This window comes from Zootermopsis nevadensis, unplaced genomic scaffold, assembly GCF_977971745.1.
Source record: "Zootermopsis nevadensis isolate Lab colony 2312 unplaced genomic scaffold, Znev_1.0 Znev_ptg000093l, whole genome shotgun sequence".
Lineage (NCBI taxonomy): Eukaryota > Metazoa > Arthropoda > Insecta > Blattodea > Termopsidae > Zootermopsis > Zootermopsis nevadensis.
This window is the reverse complement of record NW_028259224.1, coordinates 60,207-85,481: the sequence shown is the minus strand read 5'-3', so window position 1 is coordinate 85,481 and position 25,275 is coordinate 60,207. Positions and strand designations below refer to the sequence as shown.

General features: G+C 37.2%; 2 protein-coding genes, 1 long non-coding RNA gene and 1 pseudogene across 5 annotated transcripts in view; all 4 read right to left on the bottom strand.

The window, feature by feature from the left end:
* Positions 1-206: 206 nt before the first annotated feature.
* On the bottom strand, positions 207-2,076 carry LOC147870832 (uncharacterized). Its single transcript, XR_015533144.1, has 2 exons — positions 1,820-2,076; positions 207-533 (listed from the first exon to the last, which is right to left on the bottom strand). It is a non-coding gene; the product is annotated as an uncharacterized LOC147870832 (long non-coding RNA).
* A 3,106-nt stretch (positions 2,077-5,182) lies between these two features.
* LOC147870831 (uncharacterized) lies at positions 5,183-17,815 on the bottom strand. 3 transcript variants are annotated; one of them, XM_087341836.1, is made up of 4 exons: positions 17,674-17,815; positions 8,603-8,675; positions 8,304-8,464; positions 5,183-7,918 (listed from the first exon to the last, which is right to left on the bottom strand). In XM_087341836.1, the coding sequence occupies exons 2-4, from the start codon at positions 8,671-8,673 to the stop codon at positions 7,863-7,865; spliced, it is 288 nt and encodes a 95-aa protein (XP_087197962.1). In that variant the 5' UTR covers positions 8,674-8,675; positions 17,674-17,815; the 3' UTR covers positions 5,183-7,862. The 3 variants fall into 3 exon arrangements, with proteins under 3 accessions (XP_087197962.1, XP_087197961.1, XP_087197964.1); XM_087341835.1 differs by lacking the exon at positions 17,674-17,815 and adding an exon at positions 11,380-11,410; XM_087341838.1 differs by lacking the exon at positions 17,674-17,815 and adding an exon at positions 10,553-11,041.
* LOC110840904 (uncharacterized) overlaps positions 17,767-25,275 on the bottom strand; it is a 52,826-nt gene continuing 45,317 nt past the window's right edge. The window contains exons 4-6 of the mRNA XM_087341834.1: positions 23,760-23,844; positions 23,452-23,621; positions 17,767-18,127 (exon numbers count right to left, since the gene is read on the bottom strand). Of these exons, the coding sequence (XP_087197960.1) occupies positions 17,868-18,127; positions 23,452-23,621; positions 23,760-23,844 (515 nt within the window). The 3' untranslated portion in view covers positions 17,767-17,867. The remainder of the gene's footprint in view (positions 18,128-23,451; positions 23,622-23,759; positions 23,845-25,275) is intronic.
* LOC147870830 (U5 spliceosomal RNA) lies at positions 24,032-24,144 on the bottom strand (annotated as a pseudogene).

Sequence of the window (25,275 nt, the reverse complement as noted above, 5' to 3'; positions counted from 1 at the left end):
AGATTTCAAGAATTTCCCTTTCCCACCTGTTGTATTGATTATCAGGGCTAATGAAGGGTAGAAGATGCATAGATAATAAAAAAAGAGAGTTAATCCAAACTATTTTGTTTGGTGCATTCACAGAACTTCACAAACTGCTTAACGTTTCTTACACAACAGACCTTTTTTACGAAACAGTTTGTAATGCTCACTTGTTCTGAAATCTCTTTAGACTCTCCCTCATGACAGCATGAACTTCACTGTCATTTGTCTCACGGCAGCTCTTACAATGTCCGTCTGTCATGTGCCGGAAGTCCACTTCACACGCACCACTCTGAAGCCATTTTTCAGTTCACTGTCAATCTTTTCAAAACTTCTCATAGCACACACCATGACATGAACTTCTGATTTCCTGATTTCTTACTAGCTCTGGAGAAAGTTTACCCCATAATCAAACCAGTGTTACTGGACTCCCAGAAAACTATGCCCAAAATACGCCATCAGTAGGTCAGCCTGGTATATGGTGTTCTTTCAAGGATGGAATCACTCAATCCCTATCACATAGTTTTATTATAAATTCTGTTGCCCATTCTTTGTTCTCAAATTTCCTAAGTACACGAAGCCTTTGTTTTACTGTCACTTGAATTTTATTATGATTTTCATCCATCTTCTTTAGAACCCCCAGCCCCACCCCACAGGCAAGTAAGATGTTGAAGGCCTATTTCACCTGTGCTTATTTAAAAAAGACGTAATGCATGAATATTCCAAACACTCATAATCAGGAGCTTACTGAACAAGTAAGAACCCATAAATTTCTCCTTCAAGTAGATTACGCAATCATAACCTACAAAGTCACCAGATTTCTAGTACTTTCCTTTTGCAACCATGACAAGCCCAATATAGACAAGTTGGTGGGGAGTGGAAATATTCTACTTGAGTGTGCCCTTTGCAATGCAGACAAATCACATATTGGATTAACTGACAATTCATCCTGAAATAGGAATGATCATACCAGACACGGATTACAACTTAATTCAGAAGGCATGTAGAAGCTTGTGCAACTCACTGCTAATTAGATTAGGTGCAAACTGGATACCTGTAATCACTGATGTAAGATCTAACCCTTCTTTTAGGCTTAAGCCCAAATCTGTCACCAAATACCTGAAAGATGTCTACATCAATGCTAATAAACCAGTTCTAAATTCAGAATACAATCAAGATAACAATTCTGTGGTGCACCATCATAACATAAGAGGACTTTCAAACAAAACTGATCAACTATCAGTGTCCATTAATAATAAGTACACACCCTAATCTGTGTTTAACACAACACCACAGGTAAACTTGAAAATGTTACTTTTGGAGGTACTTACTCTAGATGAAATATGGTAAAAGAAGGTGCAAGTATTATTGCCAAAAAGAACCTAAAATTTAATTAGATAAATGCATTGTGTCACTAAAATAACAAGAAATAGATGCTGCATTGTGCAATTGGAATCTAAACATTCCAACATATATGTCCTAGCTATACATAGAGCCCCCACTGGCAATGCTGACTTTCCTAAACAAGTTACAAAGCATTATAAATTATCTTTATAAACCTACAGCACAACATCGTCAACTGTGGTCCCATTATCATCAATACAAATTATCTTATTGAAATTTACAATAAAAATGTGTAAAATGCTCGAGTAGCATCTTCCAATGTCATGGCAACAGTTAATTTCCCCATAAGAATCCAAAATTACTCCATCTGATCACGATGTATGACTTCTAGTAATATTAATAATAAAAAATCGATCTCCAGTTATCATAAGTACAGAATACCAATCAGACTCACAAATGAAGACACTATTAAAGAATGTATCTCTCATCGAATGAAAATTGGGAATGAGTATTAAACAGCCTTGATGTAGATTCAAAATTTAACACATTAATAAATAATCTCTTAAAAATGTATAAGCAAGTTTCACCACCAAAACAGTGATAAAATATCTGAAAAGAATGATTGGATCACAAAGATAAAAAAAGATTAACTAATTTGTCAATAGTGGAACAACCAAATAATGAAAATTCACTGCACGAAATATTTTAAAATACTTACTTCCTCGAGGTCTAAATCAGATTAAATGTGAGAATCAGACTAAACAACCTAGAGCAACCCAACAAAATAAAAGCAGTCTGGAAAACATGAAAAAATTAAATCATGGAAATATTCTACAGAAATATTGACCTCATTAATAAAGATAAATGATAATGTAATAAAAAATATTAAGCTCTTAGCAAATTATTTCAATATTTCTTAACAAATACAGAATAGATTAATAATCACGTTGCAAAAAAGAAGCAGAAGACGAACAAAATATGTTAGTTAAACAATCCCAAACACACGAAGTAGAATGATGGCGCCTTCGTCGTCGCGACCAGAGATGACATTATCAGAAACGCAGAGAGAACCACTATTCTCGTCAGCACTTCAAACACATGTGCAATATTTTTTGTTCTTCCTTTGTGTTCAAGTTGATTTTATTTTTCAAATTGTCTCCCTTTCTCTGTTGTTAAACATCAACTTTTCTCATGTTATACTGTTTAGGCTATCTCCATTCATCCTGTCTTGATTTTGCTACAACTGAAAACTATCCCCCTGCTATTAATGTTAATTTTCAGAATTCTTCATCAAAACATAGTTTATGCTGATTCAATTTGTAACTACATACATTCTCTTTGGTAGAGAATGTTAGGTTCACTATAACACTTTTTCAAATATTTCTGAAGTTGTAAAGTTGTTTCCTGGTCTTTAATATTCACACTGTGTACTTTCTTCGCATTAAATCTCTCCCTATTAAGCTTTTATGCTACTCACTGGTTTTGTAACAGTCACTCCCCAACTGTTGTAACCACTGGATATTGATCGTTATCTCAGTAAATTTCTATGAAAGCTTTTATATCAAGTATAATTGAATGCTGTCTTTTGTCCAACAAGATGTGATGGATATGACTGTCTCTCTTCCTATCGGGAAACACCAAAATGTATTTATACATGTCTCAAAGTGGAACATCATATGCCTCACAGTCAGACTTTCCAATTTGGAAAATGTGTTATCTAATCACCCTAAACCTCTAAATTAGCACACTAAAATGAAGTGAAATTTTATTTATTTTCCTAATTCTTCTGTTTAGGGTAAAACTAAAGGATTTAATATAATTTAATTTATTTTTCACAATATGAAGCAATTAATTACATTTTATATTTTACGTAATTTTAAACACTGTTTTCAAGGCCACTTTCTCTGCTTTGCCATACCAAGGGTTCAAAAAACACTGCAGAATATCCACCATCCCAACAGGAGCCAAACCTTCTGCTGCATTAAAGATTTGTACCTATTCTATCTTCCTACTTATAAACAGGAACATAGTAAATTAGGACTCTACACTCAAATTCCAAAAATAGTGACCATCTTCATTTTCCACCACTTAAACTTCCTCTTTGGCCTTTCCTACCTCTCCTTCTTGTATCTGCCTAGTCTCTGTTCACCAGTCTACGTTTCTCATCCCCCTATCACGCTCAATCAAATTCAATGTTCACACAAATTCATACCCTGGACATATCAGGACAACCGTGAATGTTAGTATCATGTTCCCACTACCATTTGAGTCCCCAAAGTAACCACTTTCTAGATCGTTGCTAAAACACACACACAATTCCATTCAAATACTTATTATCACCATACAAGGTATCCATACAGCCTACAAACCACCTAATTCAGAAGCTGGCAAAGGAACTGCAACCAACGCTAAACATATAAATGACATACAGTTTATATGCTAAATAACCTATGAATATATCAGCACCAGAAAAACAAAAATCGTTTTCCCTTAACACACAACAGGCTATAAACTCTACATATTCAGCTCTCACAAAGCTACCTGCAAGAAGTGGGGTTCCTTCAATGTTATTGAAGAGATATATTACTGACCGCTGTCTAACAACTGACAATCTTGAAATATAGATAAGACATGAACTGCTCCGAAATCCGTAACACTTGATAACTATAAACAGAAGCAAAAGGGATACAACACTGTACCTCAGACACTTCAATATTCCTGTGACAATCTGACTTCAATGGTCTTATGCCTCGGCCCAGAATTGGAGTCCAGCTAGCAGCCTCAAGTATTCGCATTTAAATCCCTAGTTCTCATACATTAGAGGTTAACAAACTACTACCTCTGCATCTGCACCTCCACATTTCAAACGCACTAAGACAAGTATGGCTCACATTCCCACAGAACATTCAACCCACTGCACCTCAAACTGAGGTCTCCCCATCTTGGGTTTGTGTGTGATATGTCACTACAGCTACACCAGGCATTGCCAAACATTTCAGCTCACGGGGTCCTCTTCAATGTTTTATGAGATTCCACACAGCAGCTCTCAAATCTCACAGTTTTAATATAAAATTATGTTTCAAATAACATGTCCGACAGCTACTTGTGTACTGCTGTTTAAATGAAATTCACATTTCATTAACATGTGGGAATATACAAGAATAACAAACAAACACCAAGTTTAAGCTTCGGAATTAGTAAAAATAGATGGTTATAATCTTTCATGCTCTTGTGATTGCCCCTAAAACTATTTTACCTCTTTCTAATGTGACCTATCGCAGACACTGACCCTGACACACTTGAGCTAAGCCATGACCAGAAGCCATGTTCCCTTGTGCTATATGCTCTGACCCGACCAATGAGACTTGTTAGCCAGGACAAACAGTAGCCACGTAGATGACACTAAACTGGGTCAAAAATAACAAAATTTAACATCTTCCCTCTTTTTATAAGTCTGCTTCCTCCTCCGAAACCCCAACAATTCCTGATGCATTTCTTGTCGCTTACACCCAAGCTAAAAGATCATCCAGCCTTCATTCGCATTAGAACCACTGAGTTTCAAACTGTTACTTCCTCATATTCATAATCACTCTCACATAAAATATTCAATTACACGACTTAATGGATTCAGGATTGTTAAATGCTCTTTCCTAGATCCTGCTGAAACTCTTATGCTCATTTAAGGTACAATATTATGCTTTCAAAGTTTTCCTATGCATGCTCTTTATGAACATTGAACTGTCTGCAATGAGTCCACACGTCAGGTTAAGGGAAACAAGCAGGAAACAAAATTAATTCAAAATAGACAACGACAATCTCAATCTGACTACTCTCTCCTTTTTATAACATTCAAGACAAAAATCTGACACCAACACGACAAGTGGGCATTAAACAACTGTTTCTGTGTGTGTGTTTACATTCATAGTTACTCAACCTGGTTCACACTCTCACAACCATTTCAGTAACATCCCCTCTTCTTCAAACTACTTGTTAATATGATCTTTGCCATCAGCTTTACATAACCTGTCTGTCCATTAAACAGTACAACTGCTTTATATTGCTAAATTATGAACATTATTGCTAACAAAAATTGTAAAACTGCACACGCATAGCTGCAAAGACATATAACTTTAAACAGAGTAATTCTTTGACAGATCCATAAGAAAATTCTACACTTGCCCTAAAAAAAGGGGAAACCTGGGATTCCACATGGACAACAAAGTATTCCTTACAACAAACAGTACAAACATCATCAATACTGGAAATTACATTTTAACTTTAAACGAAACAGTTTCTGACATGCCTTTAACCACTTTTACAATTTATATATATATATATTCAGAGATTATCAACAGTTTCTCAACACAAAGAAATAGCAAGCTTTGTTCTACAAAGACTTCTGACAGAACAGTGTATGTAATTTCTAATGCTGTGTGAAACCAAGAGATGAATTGTGTAACTATCACTGCACAAGGTATGTGATGTAGATTGGTTTATTTGTAAAGACAATCCCCAATAACTATTTGTCCCAGTGTGAGTACTTTCACCTTTCTTCAAGCATGTCTACCTTGAGGGTTTGTGACTTACAAAAGAAATGGCAATTTCACAAAGAGGCAAGCTTGGCCAATGTAAAATATTGCAATGTCATGCATTTCATGCAGGAGAATTGAAAAACAATTACCAGTAAAGGCGTGTAGAGGCACGCAGTGTTTCAAGTGACACAAGATAAGCAATGATACTTGTATTTTACCAGTCCTCAGACATCCTCCATCCATACTTCTGAAATTCAAGCAGAGTAATATGATCTTCTCAAAAACATTTAGCTGCTATACAGAGTAAAAACAGTATGCAATATTTTATCACAGCCAGTTATTTTAAATCCACGATCACATTCTTTCAAGGCCACTTGCCAAAACTGGGAAAAACTTCCCCAAATCCCTGTAAGACACCTCGATAATGAACTGTGGTTCAATAATGTGCTTGTGCCATTCATCATAGTCAGATGCCATAACAGAGAAGTTACTGGATATTTTATCCACACTAAACTTGATTATTCTTTAATGCATCCTTCTTTGAACACAAGGTATAGCAAATGAGGTTTACAGTAATACACCTTTACTCTAAGTATCTTAAAGCCAGTAATCACCAGGGGTTATAAGGACTAAATTAAAATTACAAATAGGTTGTAAATGCACAATAAGGGTGAAAGATACAGGCACTGTCAATTGAACATTCATGAATCCTTTCAAATCTGAACAACTTTTCAGTTACGCACAAGTCACATGTTGATATTTTAATGCCCAATTGTCTCTAAAAGCAAATATATCCTTATTTGCTCATTCATATCATATAGTGAATTATCACTAGTCTTTAACTATGCTTTTTCATTTTATTATACAATAAGTGTATAGTGAAAAGACACAATCACAACTCGTTTCATCAATACCTACTCATGAACATATAACGAACAATTCATGTCAATAAGGCAAACAGAACAGCAAAGCAATAACTCTGATCTGTCATTAAAAAAACTAACATAAATATAGGTATCCAAGAGCATGGCCCTATGGAAACTATGAAAACTATTCAGTATTGTTTTTGACATACAGGACTGCATATAAATACAAGAATAGCAAATTCCTATATAAATCTTGTGTATTATCATCAGGCATTCAACATCACGACAGTGACTGCAGATGCCTGCACTGTCCTCTTCTTCTGTGTCAAGCAAACGAGATCAAACTTTTAATTACTAAGAAAACTTTGTCTCTGGCACGCAACCTGATATATACTTAAAAGAACTCGACTCTATGATATTCAAACTGCAACATTCACTTCTACTCAACAGACGTCCATCCACATGGTTTCACCCATACATAAGAGATTCTTCACATACAAAAATCAATTCTCCATGAAATTTGTAAATACGGGTTCCAAAACTTTTAATGGTCACATTTCATGTACACTGTATAAGCATGTATGCACTTATTAGGTGTACATATATAAAGACATATATGCATGTATACATAAATGCAAAATGCTGCTCCATCAGTTTTCATTCATGGAAGACACATATACATATCAATTGCATGTAATACATGAAAATAGTAATATTACTAAATATCTCATATAATTTTGTAATTATATATATTTGCTTTAAACACATTAACTGGCTAGTTACTGTTGAAAACAATGTACATATGAAATAAGTTCCCTCTTTCAGTAATGCTTTGCTTTCTTAGCAAACATAATTTTATAATAATAATATATATATATATACATATAAACTATTTGAAAATGTGACTTCCTATATCACCATTCTTGAAAATCAAACATAATCACATAACTTGTAACATAACATAGTCAAAAGTATGATAATGATAAACTTTTCAAAACTGAACATCAGTCAGAAATGACTTGAAGCTTTCACAGTGACTAAATGTGATAAAATCTTCTCAGGCAACCAGCAGCATCAATCTGGAGCAAAGTCCAGCATTTCAGAAACCTACAGCTGCTTCTTTGGCTTCTTGCATTGACTGGCCAGTGCCCACACCTGTGAACATACAGCACGTATAAAGAAAAGTCATGCAGTTTTCATCTAGGATTTGACATGGGCAATGGCATTTGTAACAGGGAATTGATAAGGACGCGGTAGCGTTTGAGATTAATATTACGTTAGATCCCAAAACTGCAGAGTAGTCATTTTTGTCTGACATTCTTAATACAACAAAGTTAAGAAATCAATCAGTAATCCAAATGTAAGAATGAAACAGTATGATTCATATAAATATTAAAAATAATTTCAAAATTTTCTAGGGAAATTATAGATTACTATGACGACACAAAATCATCACCTATTGGTATTCCTAACCTCATCATAGCATACACATTCACAAACATAGCACTCATCGTATACCCAGTGCTATGACTCAACTAACCTGTTTCCTGAAGCTTCATTTGCTCTTCCTCACGCTGCTTCCGCACAATGCAGAAGTGTTTGAACTTCCGATCATGCGTCAGCTGCCCTTGGTAAGCAGGAGGTGGCCAACATCGGCAAATGCATATCAACTGCAGCAAACGGATGGCGATGTCAGAATTCCTAGCAAACAAAAGGACAGACAGTTATCAGGTCAAGACTTCAGATACACCTGGTGGTTTACTTTCATACTTTTACAATTTCCCTGTGCTGAGGGAAATATTCCCTGTACATCAGAGAGAAGTAATGATGAACACTTACCCTTCAGACGTGCTGCTGGCACATGCAGCCGTTTCCTCCTGCCTCACCCTCTTTGAAGGACCAGGTTCCATTGCTGTGAACATACAGCACGTATAAAGAAAACTCAAGCAGTTTTCATCTAGGGTTTGACATGGGCAATGGCATTTGTAACAGGGAATTGATAAGGACGCGGTAGCGTTTGAGATTAATATTACGTTAGATCCCAAAACTGCACAGTAGTCATTTTTGTTCTGACATTCTCAATACAACAAAGTTAAAAAAATCAACCAGTAATCCAAATGTAAGAATGAAACAGTATGAATCAGATGTTCCCCTCAACAGAAATCTTCAGTATTGAAGGGAAACCAGGGTTTTTAAATAAGCTAAATAATGTACAATAAAAAATTAGATAAAACCCCACGCGCTGGGAAAACGTGTAATTATTGACGTTGAAACAAATACGAGTAGAATGAAATAACAGTACGAAACGACGCTATGCTGCAGAATTCCGCCCCAAAACATGTAATGACACACACCCTACCACTTGCAATCTGGTACCTTGAAACAGTCGGGTGCTTCCTCAAGTATAAACTTTAACCTTTTGCAGCTGAAACTTGTGAAAATAATATTTAAAAATAAACTTTCTTTTTCTAACAAAAAACAGCCTCCTCAACCGGTGAATGCTCTTTAGCGAAATTATCAATGCTACTGTCAGAATGATAGAAAGCAGAAACATTATACTCTGTGGCCAAATGGCACTATCACTGAACGCTCTTTGTGGTACACTTTATTACCACTGTGTTTCAAAGGCGTTATGCAATCGTATATTACCTACGATAGATGTGACAGACAGTAGGAGTGTCCCAAGTTACATCTGTCATTTCCATACGGTTATCTCTGCACGAATATCATAAAATGTAAATGTTATGCATTGATGGAATTTCTATAAAAATCCATATTATACTGGACCAAACTGTATCCTTGTACTTTAAATACATGCTCAAAAGCTGTCATTACAATAAAAAAGTCATTCAAATTCTGAATGAAAGTTCTGTAACAAGTGAATAATAAATCGGGCATGTGAATTCTTGCAAAGCAGAAGCAGGCTCCTGACCAGCACATCAACATCCAGTCACAATCCCTGCAAGATTTCAACACTGGTATAGTGAAGATAGTTTCAACAAATGTTCTCAAACAAAATGAACAACAGCAAGACCAGCAAAGAACATTCACATAGAAGACACACTGCACCTTAAATTCCTTGCATGTGTGGCAAGGTCTGTGTTGGAAGAGCTGGCAAACCAATCAAAAGAAAACACAAGATACACACACAGATTTCAAACTCGGCGTAACATTTGGGCTGTGGGGCTTCCATAAAAATAAAACTGTAACAGGCACAGTACCTTCGCCCTCAGTCGGTACCTGGCGACTAACGCACTCAAGCAGTACGCGTCACAGCCAAAATTTTATCTATGAAATCTTCCACATTCAAGTCTTCACTTTGCACAAATCCAGAATACACCTTGGCCAGATATAGTTTATAAGATTTGTATCACTGTGAAACACCAGTGTTATTAAGATCTGAGCTTGGTATGTTCCCTTCAGAACATTCACTCCTATATGAAGTTTATAAACTTGACCAAGAGAATTACATGAGCATGAATTACAGAATAATAGCCAAACTGATTTCAAGAAATTCTCTTTCATATTTTATACAATAATAACGAAGACATCACAGTTAAACAACTTTTCTTTTACAACCATAACCAAAAAAGTTAACAGATTTCAAGAATTTCCCTTTCCCACCAGTTGTATTGATTATCAGGGCTAATGAAGGGTAGAAGATGCATAAATAATAAAAAAAAAGAGCTAATCCAAACTATTTTGTTTGGTGCATTCACAGAACTTCACAAACTGCTTAACGTTCCTCACACAACAGACCTTTTTTAAGAAACAGTTTGTAATGCTCACTTGTTCTGAAAACTCTTTAGACTCTCCCTCATGACAGCATGAACTTCACTCTCATTTGTCTCATGGCAGCACTGACTATGTCCACTTCACACGCACCACTTTGAAGCCATTTTTCAGTTCACTGTCAATCTTTTCAAAACTTCTCATAGCACGCACCATGACATGAACTTTTGATTTCCTGATTTCTTACTAGATCTGGAGAAAGTTTCCCCCATAATCAAACCAGTGTTACTGGACTCCCAGAAAACTATGCCCAAAATAAGCCATCAGTAGGTCAGCCTGGTATATGGTGTTCTTTCAAGGATGGAATCACTCAATCCCTATCACATACTTTTATTATAAATTCTGTTGCCCATTCTCTGTTCTCAAATTTCCTAAGTACACGAAGCCTTTGTTTTACTGTCAGTAGAATTTTATTATGATTTTCATCCATCTTCTTTAGAACACCCACCCCCACCCCACAGGCAAGTTGAAGGCTTTCACCTGTGTTTCTTTTATCTTCTTACTATAAAAATTTCTGATTCCTCGTTGTCTTCATGAAATGACGTCATCAAATAGCGTTATCCATAGCCGAGTCACCTTTAAATGTTCATTCCTCAGGAATGGTAAGAGTAAGGGTAATGTAACCAATATGTAAAATGATCAGTAAATAAAGACCTTTAAGAATCTGTAATGTATTTTGTTGTAATTATAATTGCTTATATATTTATTGTAATTTTAATGAACCAATGTGTGCAATTTTCAATGCATCTGGCGGCGTTAAGCGCCCGCCTCTCGAAAACCGTAACAGATGGATCTGGACATATTGCGTACGAAATACGTATTACCTCTAGAGCTTTCCATATCTGTTTTCAGATTTTACATATCACAAATGGTTTAGGTTCTACAAATATTTATTTAGCGCAATCCACTCGCGTCATTTCTTTACTTGGCAACTTGAGTTCATTTTCTTCCCTACAGGAAGCAGAACAGTCACGACTTCAACGCCTCTCTCTAAAGGAATTCCGACCATGAAATACACAAGAATATGTAGGCTATCATATGCCGAGTAAACAAATAATAACGCTTCACTACCAAGCCAGTCGCATTATAACAGTTCTACAAGCAGCACGTGGCATCGCATTATTGGAAAACATCAGAAAACTAAAATAAGACGTTATCAACTATTTGAAGTACCAGAGCCAACAACTCCAACAAGGTAAAGTGATACTAATAATACTACTCATATATATACTCGATATATTACGATTACGAAAATAAGAAGCGAAAGAAAGAAGACTTACAATGATACACGAGACGTAGAAAGTTGACTGACCAAGAACAGTTTTCCTCTGAACAGCGACGTAAAGAACTGAAATATCAGACGTATTTAAGAAATAAAGAAGAGCGAAAGAAGACTTACAATGATAGACGAGACCATATTAACGACACACGTAGAAAAACTTATTCGGTAAGAACAGAGGAGAAAAAAACAAGACGCTGAAAAGGAAAGTATTAGATATCAAAGTAAATTAGTAATGAAGAACCAAGGACGACTGCTAATAGCAGCACATTTCAACAACGACGAACATCACTGGCTTGATGAATCGACTCAACGTTCCAGTAAATCGTTTTATGATTGTTGTGCACATGGAAACCCTGATGAACTTAGAAAACTCTTTTCTCTTCGACATTTTCGCAACAAATGTCGTGTTTACAACAACATGATGGCATTCGCATCATTTCAAGCGAATCTCATGGACTTCGGAATTAGTCGACCAGGGCCATATTGTTTTAAATTGCATGGCCAAATTTATTATAACATGAATGCGGCATCTTTTCCGAAAGATAATGAGAATGCAACTTTTGGTCAACTATTTATGATCGACGAAGAAGAAGAATAGAAAATGCACGTCAGAATTCGAAAGGCGACACCAAAGAAGAAATTGTCACGAAATTAACTGATATAATTTCGCGCATTAACGTCCACGCAGAATCCTATCGCATGATGAACTACCAATACAAGCTTGAAAAAGAAAACGCTGAGCGTAACAACGAGTCTGAACCGGAGCTAAACTTGGTTATGTCGATGTTTCCTGGAGACGACAAAAACAGGTACAATCCGAAATGGAGCAATGACGTCGCTGTTGTGTGTCCTAAAACCGACGACGGTGACATTCCTGATTCGTATGTTGTTGTTTACAGTACCAAGGAGCAAAGACTCAGACGTCTTTCGACAATGAATCCATTCGTTGAACCCTTTGTCTATCCCCTTCTGTTTCCTTACGGCACAATGCAATGGCATAAAGACCTCAGACTGAAAGATGCTAAAGTTGGTGATCGTTTAACACGAGGAATGTTCGCTCGCTATAGAATCGCTACTCGCGAAAAGGAATTTAATCCAATCACAAAAAGTGGGAAACTTTTCCAACAATATTTGGTTGATACTGAAATTAAACGTCAAAAAGACGTTATCAACTACTTGAGGTACCAACTCCAACAAGGTAAACGTGTAGATAAGTGCAGCAGTTTGAAAGCAAACTTGCAAAAGAAAAGAAGAAGAAACTCGGGCGCATTAAAGTTTTGAACTCATCGTTCGTTGGATCGCCACGATACATGTTGGAACTGTACCAAGACGCAGCAATGGCAATGGTCGCTGCTTTCGGCACGCCGTGTTTGTTCATCACCATTACGACCAATCCTAATTGGCGTGAAATTCGCGAAAATCTCGAACCACATAAAACACCACCAGACAGACCCGACTTCGTTGACAGAGCATTCAAGTTGAAACTCAATCACTTGATGGATTTGCTGACCAAACATTCAGTTACGGGAAAGTCGCTCGCTTACGTGTACGCAGTTGAGTTTCAGAAGCGAGGACTTCCGCATGCACATATCCTTTTAATCCTCCAAGAAGGATCAAAAATTAAGACTGATGAAGATGTTGACAAATTCATTTGCGCTGAACTACCAGACCCCGAAACAGAACCAAATCTCTACGACATTGTTACGCGTAACGTGATTCATCAATGTAGTCCGCGTTGCATGAAGGGAAATGAGCGTAGTAAAGGTTTTCCCAAACACTTTTCTCCTTGCACAATAATCGTCGAAGACGGTTATCCAAACTACAAACAACAAAATAATGAACGCACTTACTCCGCAAAAAATGGATTTGTCGCAACAAATCAAGACGTTGTTCCATACTGTCCGTATTTGATGCACGAATTAAATTGTCACATCAATGTTGAGTCCGTATCGTCGATTACTTCAGTAAAGTACCTATTCAAATATGCTTTTAAAGGTGGTGATTTGACAAACTATACAATCATCGAAGGAGATGAGCTTCACTACGACGAGATCACCAACTACCAAGACAGTCGCATGATCACTGCTCCAGAAGCAGCACATCGCATTCTTGAAAATGAAATGCACAAACACAGTCATGCAATCAAACGTCTGCCTGTGCATTATTATTTCGAAATTCCAAAGCACTATACGTGGAGAGCAGGAATGAAAGGTACCAATGATGAAGAAGAAAACTGTTGAATACGAACAAAAGACAAACTTGAAGAAACAGAAGTCATGGTTTCCACGAAGAGATGGTAAACACACAATCGGACGCCCTAGAGATCAAGAAACATTCCATCTTCGTGTTCTTTTGATGAATGTGAAAGGCGCAGAAAACTATGAGGACTTAAAGACTTACGACACTGTCACTTACCAAACATTCACAGAAGCCTGTTTAGCACGTGGACTGATCGAAGATGACGCTGAATGCAAGAAGGTGCGATCTACCAAATGCCTTATCAGCTACGTGTGTTGTTTGTTCAGATTCTAATCCATTGTCACCCATTGCACCCCGAAGAGCTTTTCAATGATTTCATCGATATAATGGCGCAAGACTTTAAAAAAACAAGATAAAATTTCTGACTCTGACGCACGTGACAAAGCTCATGCTAATATTAATGAATTGTTAATTATTGAAGGGAAAAGTTTGAAAGACTTTCCAACACTGCCTCAGGAAATTAAAAAATTACAGACAGTAATTAACAAAGAATTAACTGTTGAGGAACACATTGGAATTGGTGAAGAAATGTACAAATCATTCAACGAGAAACAAAAGGAAATCGTTGACTTAATACTTAATCATATAGACGAAAAAATAACTGTCAAAAACCTGTACTTCTACATTGATGGTCCAGGAGGATGCGGTAAAACTTACACATATAAAACATTGTACCATTTGTTAGTAGGACGACAAAAGAAAGTCACTACGATGGCTTATACAGGTATCGCAGCAAGTTTGTTGCCTAAAGGAAACACTGTCCACAGAGTAGCCGGGCTGCCCGTTCCTGTTTTGCCTGACTCTAACACCAACATTTCGATAACGGATAACAGAGGAAAAGAATTGATAGATACAGACGTATTTATTTGGGACAAAGCACCAATGGCACCACGGTATTGTATGGATGTACTCGATAGAACTTTGCGAGACTTCACACGTTGTAACTTACCCTTTGGAGGTAAAGTTATGTTGCTCGGTGGAGACTTTAGACAGATTTTACCTGTCTTACGCAATTCAAACAAAACGTCAACACTGTATTCAACAATAAAATATTCGCCTTTGTGGAAACACTTTAAGGTCACGTCACTGTCTGAAAACATGCGCGCCACACCCCAAGCTATAAAATGGACTAAATTCTTACTCGACCTCGGCGAAGGACGCCTCAACGACCACGACGACATGGTAGAAGTGCCTGAAAACATGGTTTCCACGGGCGATTTAATCGAAAAGATTTGCGGAGATATCATAAGAAACAATGACATCGAAATGCTCGAAACTACCGCAATCCTTGCTGCAAGAAATTGTGACGTCGACGAAATAAATGAGAGAGTTGTTGACTTACTAGACGAAAAGACTGAGCGAATCTACTCGAGCATTGATGGTGTCGAAGACTCGGACATAGAAAAGTTCAGTGAAATGGTGACACCCGAATACTTAGACACTTTGCGACCACGATCACTGCCCCCACATAATTTGCGACTACGTAAGAACGCTATTGTCATGTTGGTACGTAACTTAAGCGTTTGGGAAGGATTAGTTAACGGAACGTGTACGGAATGTCAACAACACTACGTACGTGGAACGACAGATATTGATGTTGGTGACCGTCAAAAGTACATGATTTTGGAAATAAATAGATTAACTCTAAATGGAGTACGCACATTTCAAATAATGAGAATTACACAAAACAACCAATTAATGTATGGAAAACATTGGAAATTGCAAAGTGCGGTCGAATTTGTGGACATTAACGGTACTGGAAACGACGGACATTTTAAGGCATGGCGACGTTACAACGATGAATGGCTTATCTTCGACGATAATCATATTACAAAATCTAGGAAATTTATCGATTAATGTAAAAGTGTAACACTCTTATTATTCGAAAGAATCATACAATAACAAATTTTAGGTCATTTCTTTACTCTATTCTGTTGTCTTCGTATATTGCCTTCAAAAATTCACTTCCCTCTTTTGTCATACTATTTCAACACAAACAATACGTAAGTTGACTGACCAAGAACATTTGGCCTTTCAATAGCGAAGTAAAAACTTAAAGATCAGACTTATCTCACAATTAAAAAAAGCTAAAGCAAAATATTAAGAGAAGAAGGAAAGGTAAGTAAGACTTACATTCATAAACGTAAAAAAAATATGTAAAAAGAACAGAAGGGATAAGAAACAGACTAACATTTGCAAAGGTTGGGTTTTGAACGTAGGAAGTTGACTGACCAAGAACAGCGAAGTAAAGAAGTAAAATATCAGATTAGAAATCAAAAAATATCAAGCCAGTCGCATTATCACTGCTCCAGAAGGAGCACTTCGCATTCTTGAATATTGACTGACAGTTGGCCTAAAACATCAGAAAAGTGAAAGAACACGTTATCAAGTATTTGAAGTACCAACTCCAACAACTTCAATAAGGTAAACTGATACCCATTCGATATATTACGATTACGAAAACTATTATGAAAACTGACTTTATGATCGATTTTAAGACGAAGATTTGCAGGGGTGGGGCTGGACGTAGAAAGTTGACTGACCAAGAACAGTTGGCCTCTGAAAAGCGACGTAAAGAACTAATCCGTCAGACCTATTTAACAAATAAAGTAAAACGAAGGGAGAGTAACATTGATAAACATAGAAAAACGTATACAACAGGAACAGAAGAGAAAAGGAAAAAACAGACGAAGACTTGCAATGGTGTTGCTGGACATAGAAAGTTGACTGATCAAGAACAGTTGGCCTCTGAAAAGCTACGCAAAGAACTAAAACATCAGATTACAGGAAGCTCTCCGAAAGGATTAGCCATCGTTGTCGACAAAAAATGACGTCATCAACAATATCACCTTATATTTGTTTACACACGGGTTAGTTTAGTGTCTTACTCAAGATTTTAAAACGCAACCAACCCCCTTCGGGGGGTTGGTCAAGTGTTTAAATCCCCCATTCGGGTGGGTTAATTTAGTTTCTTACTCAGGGGTTAAAACACTTGAATGAGACACTAAACTAACTCCACTTTGGGACTAACCAAGTTTGGTTGCGTTTTACAAACTTGACCAACCCCCCCTAGGAGCTCCAAAAGGAGCGCCCTGCTCTAGTATAGACAAGTGGGTGGGGAGTGGAAATATTCTACTTGAGTGTGCCCTTTGGAATGCAGACAAATCACATATTGGATTAACTGACAATTCATCCTCAAATAGGAATGATCATACCAGACACGGATTACAACTTAATTCACAGGGCAAGTAGAAGCTTGTGCAACTCACTGCTAATTAGATTAGGTGCAAACTGGATACCTGTAATCACTGATGTAAGATCTAACCCTTCTTTTAGGCTTAAGCCCAAATCTGTCACCAAATACCTGAAAGATGTCTACATCAATGCTAATAAACCAGTTCTAAATTCAGAATACAATCAAGATAACAATTCTGTGGTGCACCATCATAACATAAGAGGACTTTCAAACAAAACTGATCAACTATCAGTGTCCATTAATAATATATACACACCCTAATCTGTGTTTAACCCAACACCAGAGGTAAAACTTGAAAATGTTACTTTTGGAGGTACTTACTCTAGACGAAATATGGTAAAAGAAGGTGCCAATTTCTCTTGGCAGCTGCCTTCTTCGTTGCCTTGGATTTTGCAGTAGTCTTCGGTCTCGGCGCTTCGGCTTCTTGGTAGGGACTTTTGTAGCTTTCTTAGCCTTAGATGGCAATTTCTTGGCCTTCGGCGCTGGAACCTGCTTCTTTTTCTCAGGAGTCTTCTTCACCGGCGTTTTTTCGAAGATTTCAGCTTTGCCTTTGTAGGTTGCTGCTGTTTCTTTTCCTTCGGTGCAGACGTTGAAGAACTCCTGCCGCGAGCAGTAGTAACTACTGTCGGAGCCTTCTCAGGCTTACCAGAGGATAACTTGAACGAACCAGAAGCTCCTTTGCCTTTGGTCTGCACAAGCTCTCCCGATGCTACGGCTGACTTGAGGTACTTTTTGATGAACGACGCCAACTTTTCAGAATCGACCTTGTAGTTTGCTGCAATATACTTAATTAGATAAATGTATTGTGTCACTAAAATAACAAGAAATAGAAGCTGCATTGTGCAATTGGAATCTAAACATTCCAACATATATGTCCTAGCTATATATAGAGCCCCCACTGGCAATGCTGACTTTCCTAAACAAGTTACAAAGCATTATAAATTATCTGTTTAAACCTACAGCACAACATCGTCAACTGTGGTCCCATTATCATCAATACAAATTATCTTATTGAAAGTCACCATAAAAATGTGTAAAATGCCCGAGTAGCATTTTTCAATGTCATGGCAATAGTTAATTTCCCCATAAGAATCCAAAATTACTCCATCTGATCACGATGTACAACTTCTAGTAATATTAATAATAAAAAAGTCGATCTCCAGTTATCATAAGTACAGAATACCAATCAGACTCAGAAATGAAGACACTATTAAAGAATGTACAACACATGGATTGAAAATTGGCACTCAGTATGAAACAGCCTTGATGTAGATTTAAAATTCAACACATTCCTAAATAATTTCTTAAAAATGTATAAGCAAGTTTCACCAAAAAAAACAGTGATAAAATATCTGAAAAGAATGATTGGATCACAAAGATAAAAAGAGATTACCTAATTTGTCAATAGTGGAACAACCAAGTAATGAAAATTCACTGCAAGAAATATTGTAAGATACTTACTTCCTGGAGGTCAAAATCAGATTAAATGTGACAACCACACTAAACAGCCTAGAGCAAAAAAACAAGATAAAAACAGTCTGGAAAACATGAAAAAAATAAATCAGGGAAATATTCTACAGCAATATTGACCTCATTAATAAAGATAAATGTTAATGTAATAAAAAATATTAAGCTCTTACTAAATTATTTCAATATTTCTTAACAAATACAGAAAAGATTAATAATCACACTACAAAACAGAAGCAGAAGACACAACAAAATATCTTAGTCAAATAATCCCTAACACACTAAGTAGAATGATGGCGCCATCGTCGTCCCAACCAGAGATGACATTATCAGAAACGCAGAGAGAACCCCTATTCTCGTCAGCACTTCAAACACATGTGCAATATTTTTTGTTCTTCCTTTGTGTTCAAGTTGATTTTATTTTTCAAATAGTCTCCCTTTCTCTGTTGTTAAACATCAACTTTTCTCATGTTATACTGTTTAGGCTATCTCCATTCATCCTGTCTTGATTTTGCCACAACTGAAAACTATCCCCTTGCTATTAATGTTAATTTTCAGAATTCATCATCAAAACATAGTTTATGCTGCTTCAATTTGTAACTACATACATTCTCTATGGTAGAGAATGTTAGGTTCACTATAACACTTTTTCAAATATTTCTGAAGTTGTAAAGTTGTTTCCTGGTCTTTAATATTCACACTGTGTACTTTCTTCGCATTAAATCTCTCCCTATTAAGCTTTTATGCTACTCACTGGTTTTGTAACAGTCACTCCCCAACTGTTGTAACCACTGGATATTGATCGTTATCTCAGTAAATTTCTATGAAAGCTTAGACATCAAGTATAATTGAATGCTATCTTTTGTCGAACAAGATGTGATGGATATGACTGTCTCTCTTCCTATCGGGAAACACCAAAATGTATTTATACATGTCTCAAAGTGGAAACATTATACACCTCACAGTCAGACTTTCCAATTTGGAAAATGTGTTATCTAATCCCCCCTAAACCTCTACATTAGCACACTAAAATGAAGTGAAATTTTATTTATTTTCCTAATTCTTCTGTTTAGGGTACAACTATAGGATGTAATATAATTTAATTTATTTTTCACAAGAATTAGGATGAATCATGAACTAGATTGTATCATACAGGGAGCACATATTGTGAGGCTGATCAAAAGCAAAAGGTTAGCCTGGCTTGGCCATGTTGCAAGAATGGAAGGAAACCGGGTAACTAGAAGAGTGATGGAATGGAGACCGATTGGAAGAACGATGAGAGGGAGACCATGGAAACGATGGATAGACGACGTGGAGGAGGATGTGAGGACGATGGGAGTAAGAGGATGGAGAAGAATTGTGAATGATAGGACAGTATGGAAAAAAATCATTGAACAAGCTAAGACCCACACAGTGTTATAACGCTATAAGAAGAAGAAGACATGAAAATAGTAATAAATATCTCATATAATTTTGTAATTATATATATTTGCTTTAAATACATTAACTGGCTAATTACTGTTGAAAACAATGTACATATGAAATATGTTCCCTCTTTCAGTAATGCTTTGCTTTCTTAGCAAACATAATTTTATAATAATAATATATATATACATATAAACTATTTGAAAATGTGACTTCCTATATCACCATTCTTGAAAATCAAACATAATCACATAACTTGTAACATAACATAGTCAAAAGTATGATAATGATAAACTTTTCAAAACTGAACATCAGTCAGAAATGACTTGAAGCTTTCACAGTGACTAAATGTGATAAAATCTTCTCAGGCAACCAGCAGCATCAATCTGGAGCAAAGTCCAGCATTTCAGAAACCTACAGGGAATGATGTGACATGTTGCTGATGTTTCTTGTTAAAATACATAATCAATGGAGCCAGACCAATGAATGCATCTGGATCTTTGTGTCAGAATGACCTGATCAGTATCGTCCAAAATCCACAAATCAGTCAAAAGTACCATCATCTGAAACTGCAGTAACACCTCCAGCTTCTTTTGGTCTCTGTGTCACTTAACATGACCTCCGTCTTCTCCAGCCCTGTCCGGTCCTAGCATTGCCTAACCTTATTTGCTTTCTGCCCCACGTTAATGAGCAGGTTCTGTGCTTGGCTCAGCGTGATTAAACTACCCCAGTTGCTCAATGGCCACATGGGAAGGGGAATCAATTATGCACATGAACAACACTGGTTATCCATCACACCACTCCCTGATAACGGAGAAAGGAAAGGTCCCCGAAACATCTGACTTATGCTGCGAATTGACATGGCTGGTTGCCCGAGAAGATTTTATAATCAGTCAGTATCATAAACTACGTAGCAGCCACACATTTCACATTCAGGCACTCAGGTACCAGACACTTCATCAGTCATCTCTCATTACGCTCCGATGTCCCACAGCAGGTCATCGACATGACACAATCTAAACATTCCAGTACCGCATCGTCTATTTTGTAGGATTATTTCACAGATCATGCAATTTCCAAACTTCTGCACGTAAAATATACAACGGAAGTAACAAAGCCTGATCAAAATCAGCGTGAATACGAGCGCTTGAAGCATTTCAGTCAGTAATCACTTGTTTCACAGAAACGAGGCTACTAAACAAATGCTGACTCCATACTGTGCTATGGGCTCAAGAAGCCCTCCCTATTGTCATCAGCTAATTTGCAGATGCCTCAACAGCTGTCAAACACGTAAGATCATGCCATATCCATATCCACAAGACAGTCACTGTCAAGTTCATTACTTTTAGCTGGAACTTCTCTAGTTTTTTGTTAAACATTCCAAGCATCCTGTTCATTTCACCTTATCAATTTGCTATTATTGCAATGTACGAGGTGCGATCAGAAAGTTTACAGACTGCGCCTATAAAAACCTGTACACTTATCTCAGGTATTAAATTCATCCATCACCCTCGGAGTAGTTCCCCTGGGAGTGAACACAACGATCCCAGTGCCGCTGCCAAGCCTGGAAGCATCCCTGGAAATCTTTCTTTGTCAGCCTGTCAAGCACCATCTGCGATTCTGCCTGAATCTCTTCTATCGTCTCAAATCTCCTTCCCTTTAGCTGAATTTTCATCTTTGGCAAGAGGAAGAAGTCACACGGCGAATAAGGAGGGTGCGGGATGACAGCCATGGTGTTTGAGGCCAAAAACTGCCGAACTTTGAGGGCGGTGTGTGCTGGCGCGTTGTCATGATGCGTCGCATGTGGAGTTCTACCTTTAGATTCAGCTGACAGGTCCCATAGCCTATCCCAACAATGTCGCACAAGTCGTTGATGGTACGACGTCGATCTTCGTAACATTTTCGGGCGTTGTGCTCGAAGATGGTCGTCCAGAATGCTCGTCATCATCGACAGAGGTTCGGCCATTTTTAAAACGTGAATGCCACACAAAAGTTTGCGGACTCCCCAAATGCTTGCTTTAGAATTTCATAGGTTTCCGTAGCCGTTTTGGCGAGTCTTTGGCAAAATGTGATGCACACACCATTCCGAAATCGCAGGAGGGTCGGTGTAATGCACTACCAAAACGCCCGTAACCAAGAAACAAATGCTACTTCGATTATGCCAGCTGGCACACTGATTCACTATGATTGTAGGCCGCACCCCCTAGCGGCAGAAGCTCGTACTACATCCGGTTCGCCCTCTATTGACACAGTCTGGAAACTTTCTGATCGCACCTCGTAATCTGCAAACCAGATACTGTGCACCTGTTTTCCATTAATTTTTCTTAGAATAAACAGTGATAATTTCTCTCAAATGCACAGCTAACTGATATTCGTAACAGACACACGTTTAATTGTCTTTGAGGTATAAACTGCATTTTAAGTATTATTTACTGCTTACTTAAACCTCACAACAATAATGAATTAAATCTTATTATTAAGAAACAGATAAAACATAAACTGCAAGATTTGAGATTCTCAAATTGGCGAGTATGAAGATGGCTGTCTTCCAGGTTGTAGTGCCGTGCTGGTAAACTTTCACCAGAATACACGACGCTACAACGCTGAAGACAGCCATTTTTAATGCTAAAATCCATTCAGAGACACTGGTAAACATCGCACACATTTTAGTGAACAAGGCTTGCAGGCATAACCTTGAAAACATAAAGAAGAAATGTTAAGCTTATTTCAGCAAGCTGATGACAGGATTATAGGAAGAGATGATTCACAGATTTCTTAGTGGCACTCACCTAAAGTAAGCAAACTAAAGTTATTATTGGTGTTTTCCCAGAACTGATAATTGTACCATTTGTGTGTTCATTTTTGTGCCTGTGCGTAACAGACATCTTCATGCATATATGTAGACAAAATTTACCAGGAATTAAATTAAATTTACAGCACCTACAATAAGTGCATTGCAATGCACAAAAACAAAAATGATGAACACAACTTCGGACATCTTGTAGGTACAATTATCTGAACCTTATTATGAACCAATAAACAACTTGTCAATAATAACTTTCGCTGATGCATTTTTGGCTTCTTGAAGATCCATACCTCAGACCTGTGAACATACAGCATCACCTATCGGTATTCCTAACCACATCATAGCATACACATTCACAAACACAGCACTCATCGTATACCCAGTGCTATGACTCAACTAACCTGTTTCCTGAAGCTTCAAATATTCTTCTTCTTGTTGTTTGATCACAATACACGTACAGGTGTATGAGCCCTGCTCAGCGAGTCCTCCTTCATAAGATGGAGACGGCCAATTTCGAGACGCACACATCGACTCTAGTGACCTAATGGGGTCGAGTGGGATGTCAGAATTCCTAGCAAACAAAGGGACAGACAGTTATCATGTCAAGACTTCAGATACACCTGGTGGTTTACTTTCATACTTTTACAGGTTCCCTGTGCTGAAGGAAATATTCTCTGTACATCAGAGAGAAGTAATGATGAACACTTACTCTTCGGAAGCAACTAAGATCCTGTCCGAAACTGATCTAGCAGCTGCTTCTGTTGCTTCCTCCGATGACCCTCCATACCCCACACCTGTGAACATACAGCATGTAGAAAGAAAATACAAGCAGTTTTCATCTAGGATTTAAGATGAGCAATGGAATTTGTAACAGTGAATTAATAACGACACAGTAGCGTTTGAGAATAATATTACGTTAGATCCCAAAACTGCACAGTAGTCATTTTTGTCTGACACTCTCAATACAACAAAGTTAAAAAATCAATCAGTAATCCAAATGTAAGAATGAAACAGTATGAATCATATGTTCCCCTCAACAGAAAACTTTAGTAAAAGGTGAAAGATTTATGCGTATTGAAGGGAAACCAGAGTTTTTAAATAAGCTAAATAATGAAGAATAAAAAATTAGATAAAACCCCACGCACTGGGGAAACGTGTAATTATTGACGTTGAAACAAATACGAATTACATGAGTATGAATTACAGAATAATAGCCAAACTGATTTCAAGAAATTCTCTTTCATATTTTATACAATAATAACGAAGACATCACAGTTAAACAACTTTTCTTTTACAACCATAACCAAAAAAGTTAACAGATTTCAAGAATTTCCCTTTCCCACCAGTTGTATTGATTATCAGGGCTAATGAAGGGTAGAAGATGCATAAATAATAAAAAAAAGAGCTAATCCAAACTATTTTGTTTGGTGCATTCACAGAACTTCACAAACTGCTTAACTTTCCTCACACAACAGACCTTCTTTAAGAAACAGTTTGTAATGCTCACTTGTTCTGAAAACTCTTTAGACTCTCCCTCATGACAGCAATGAACTTCACTCTCATTTGTCTCATGGCAGCACTGACTATGTCCACTTCACACGCACCACTCTGAAGCCATTTTTCAGTTCACTGTCAATCTTTTCAAAACTTCTCTTAGCATGCACCATGACATGAACTCTTGATTTCCTGATTTCTTACTAGCTCTGGAGAAAGTTTACCCCATAATCAAACCAGTGTTACTGGACTCCCAGAAAACTATGCCCAAAATACGCCATCAGTAGGTCAGCCTGTTATATGGTGTTCTTTCAAGGATGGAATCACTCAATCCCTATCACATACTTTTATTATAAATTCTGTTGCCCATTCTCTGTTCTCAAATTTCCTAAGTACACGAAGCCTTTGTTTTACCGTCAGTAGAATTTTATTATGATTTTCATCCATCTTCTTTAGAACCCCCACCCCCACCCCACAGGCAAGTTGAAGGCCTATTTCACCTGTGCTTATTTAAAAAAGAAGTAATGCATGAATATTCCAAACACTCATAATCAGGAGCTTACTGAACAAGTAAGAACCCATAAATTTCTCCTTCAAGTAGATTATGCAATCATAACCTACAAAGTCACCAGATTTCTAGTACTTTCCTTTTGCAACCATGACAGGCCCAATATAGACAAGTTGGTGGGGAGTGGAAATATTCTACTTGAGTGTGCCCTTTGGAATGCAGA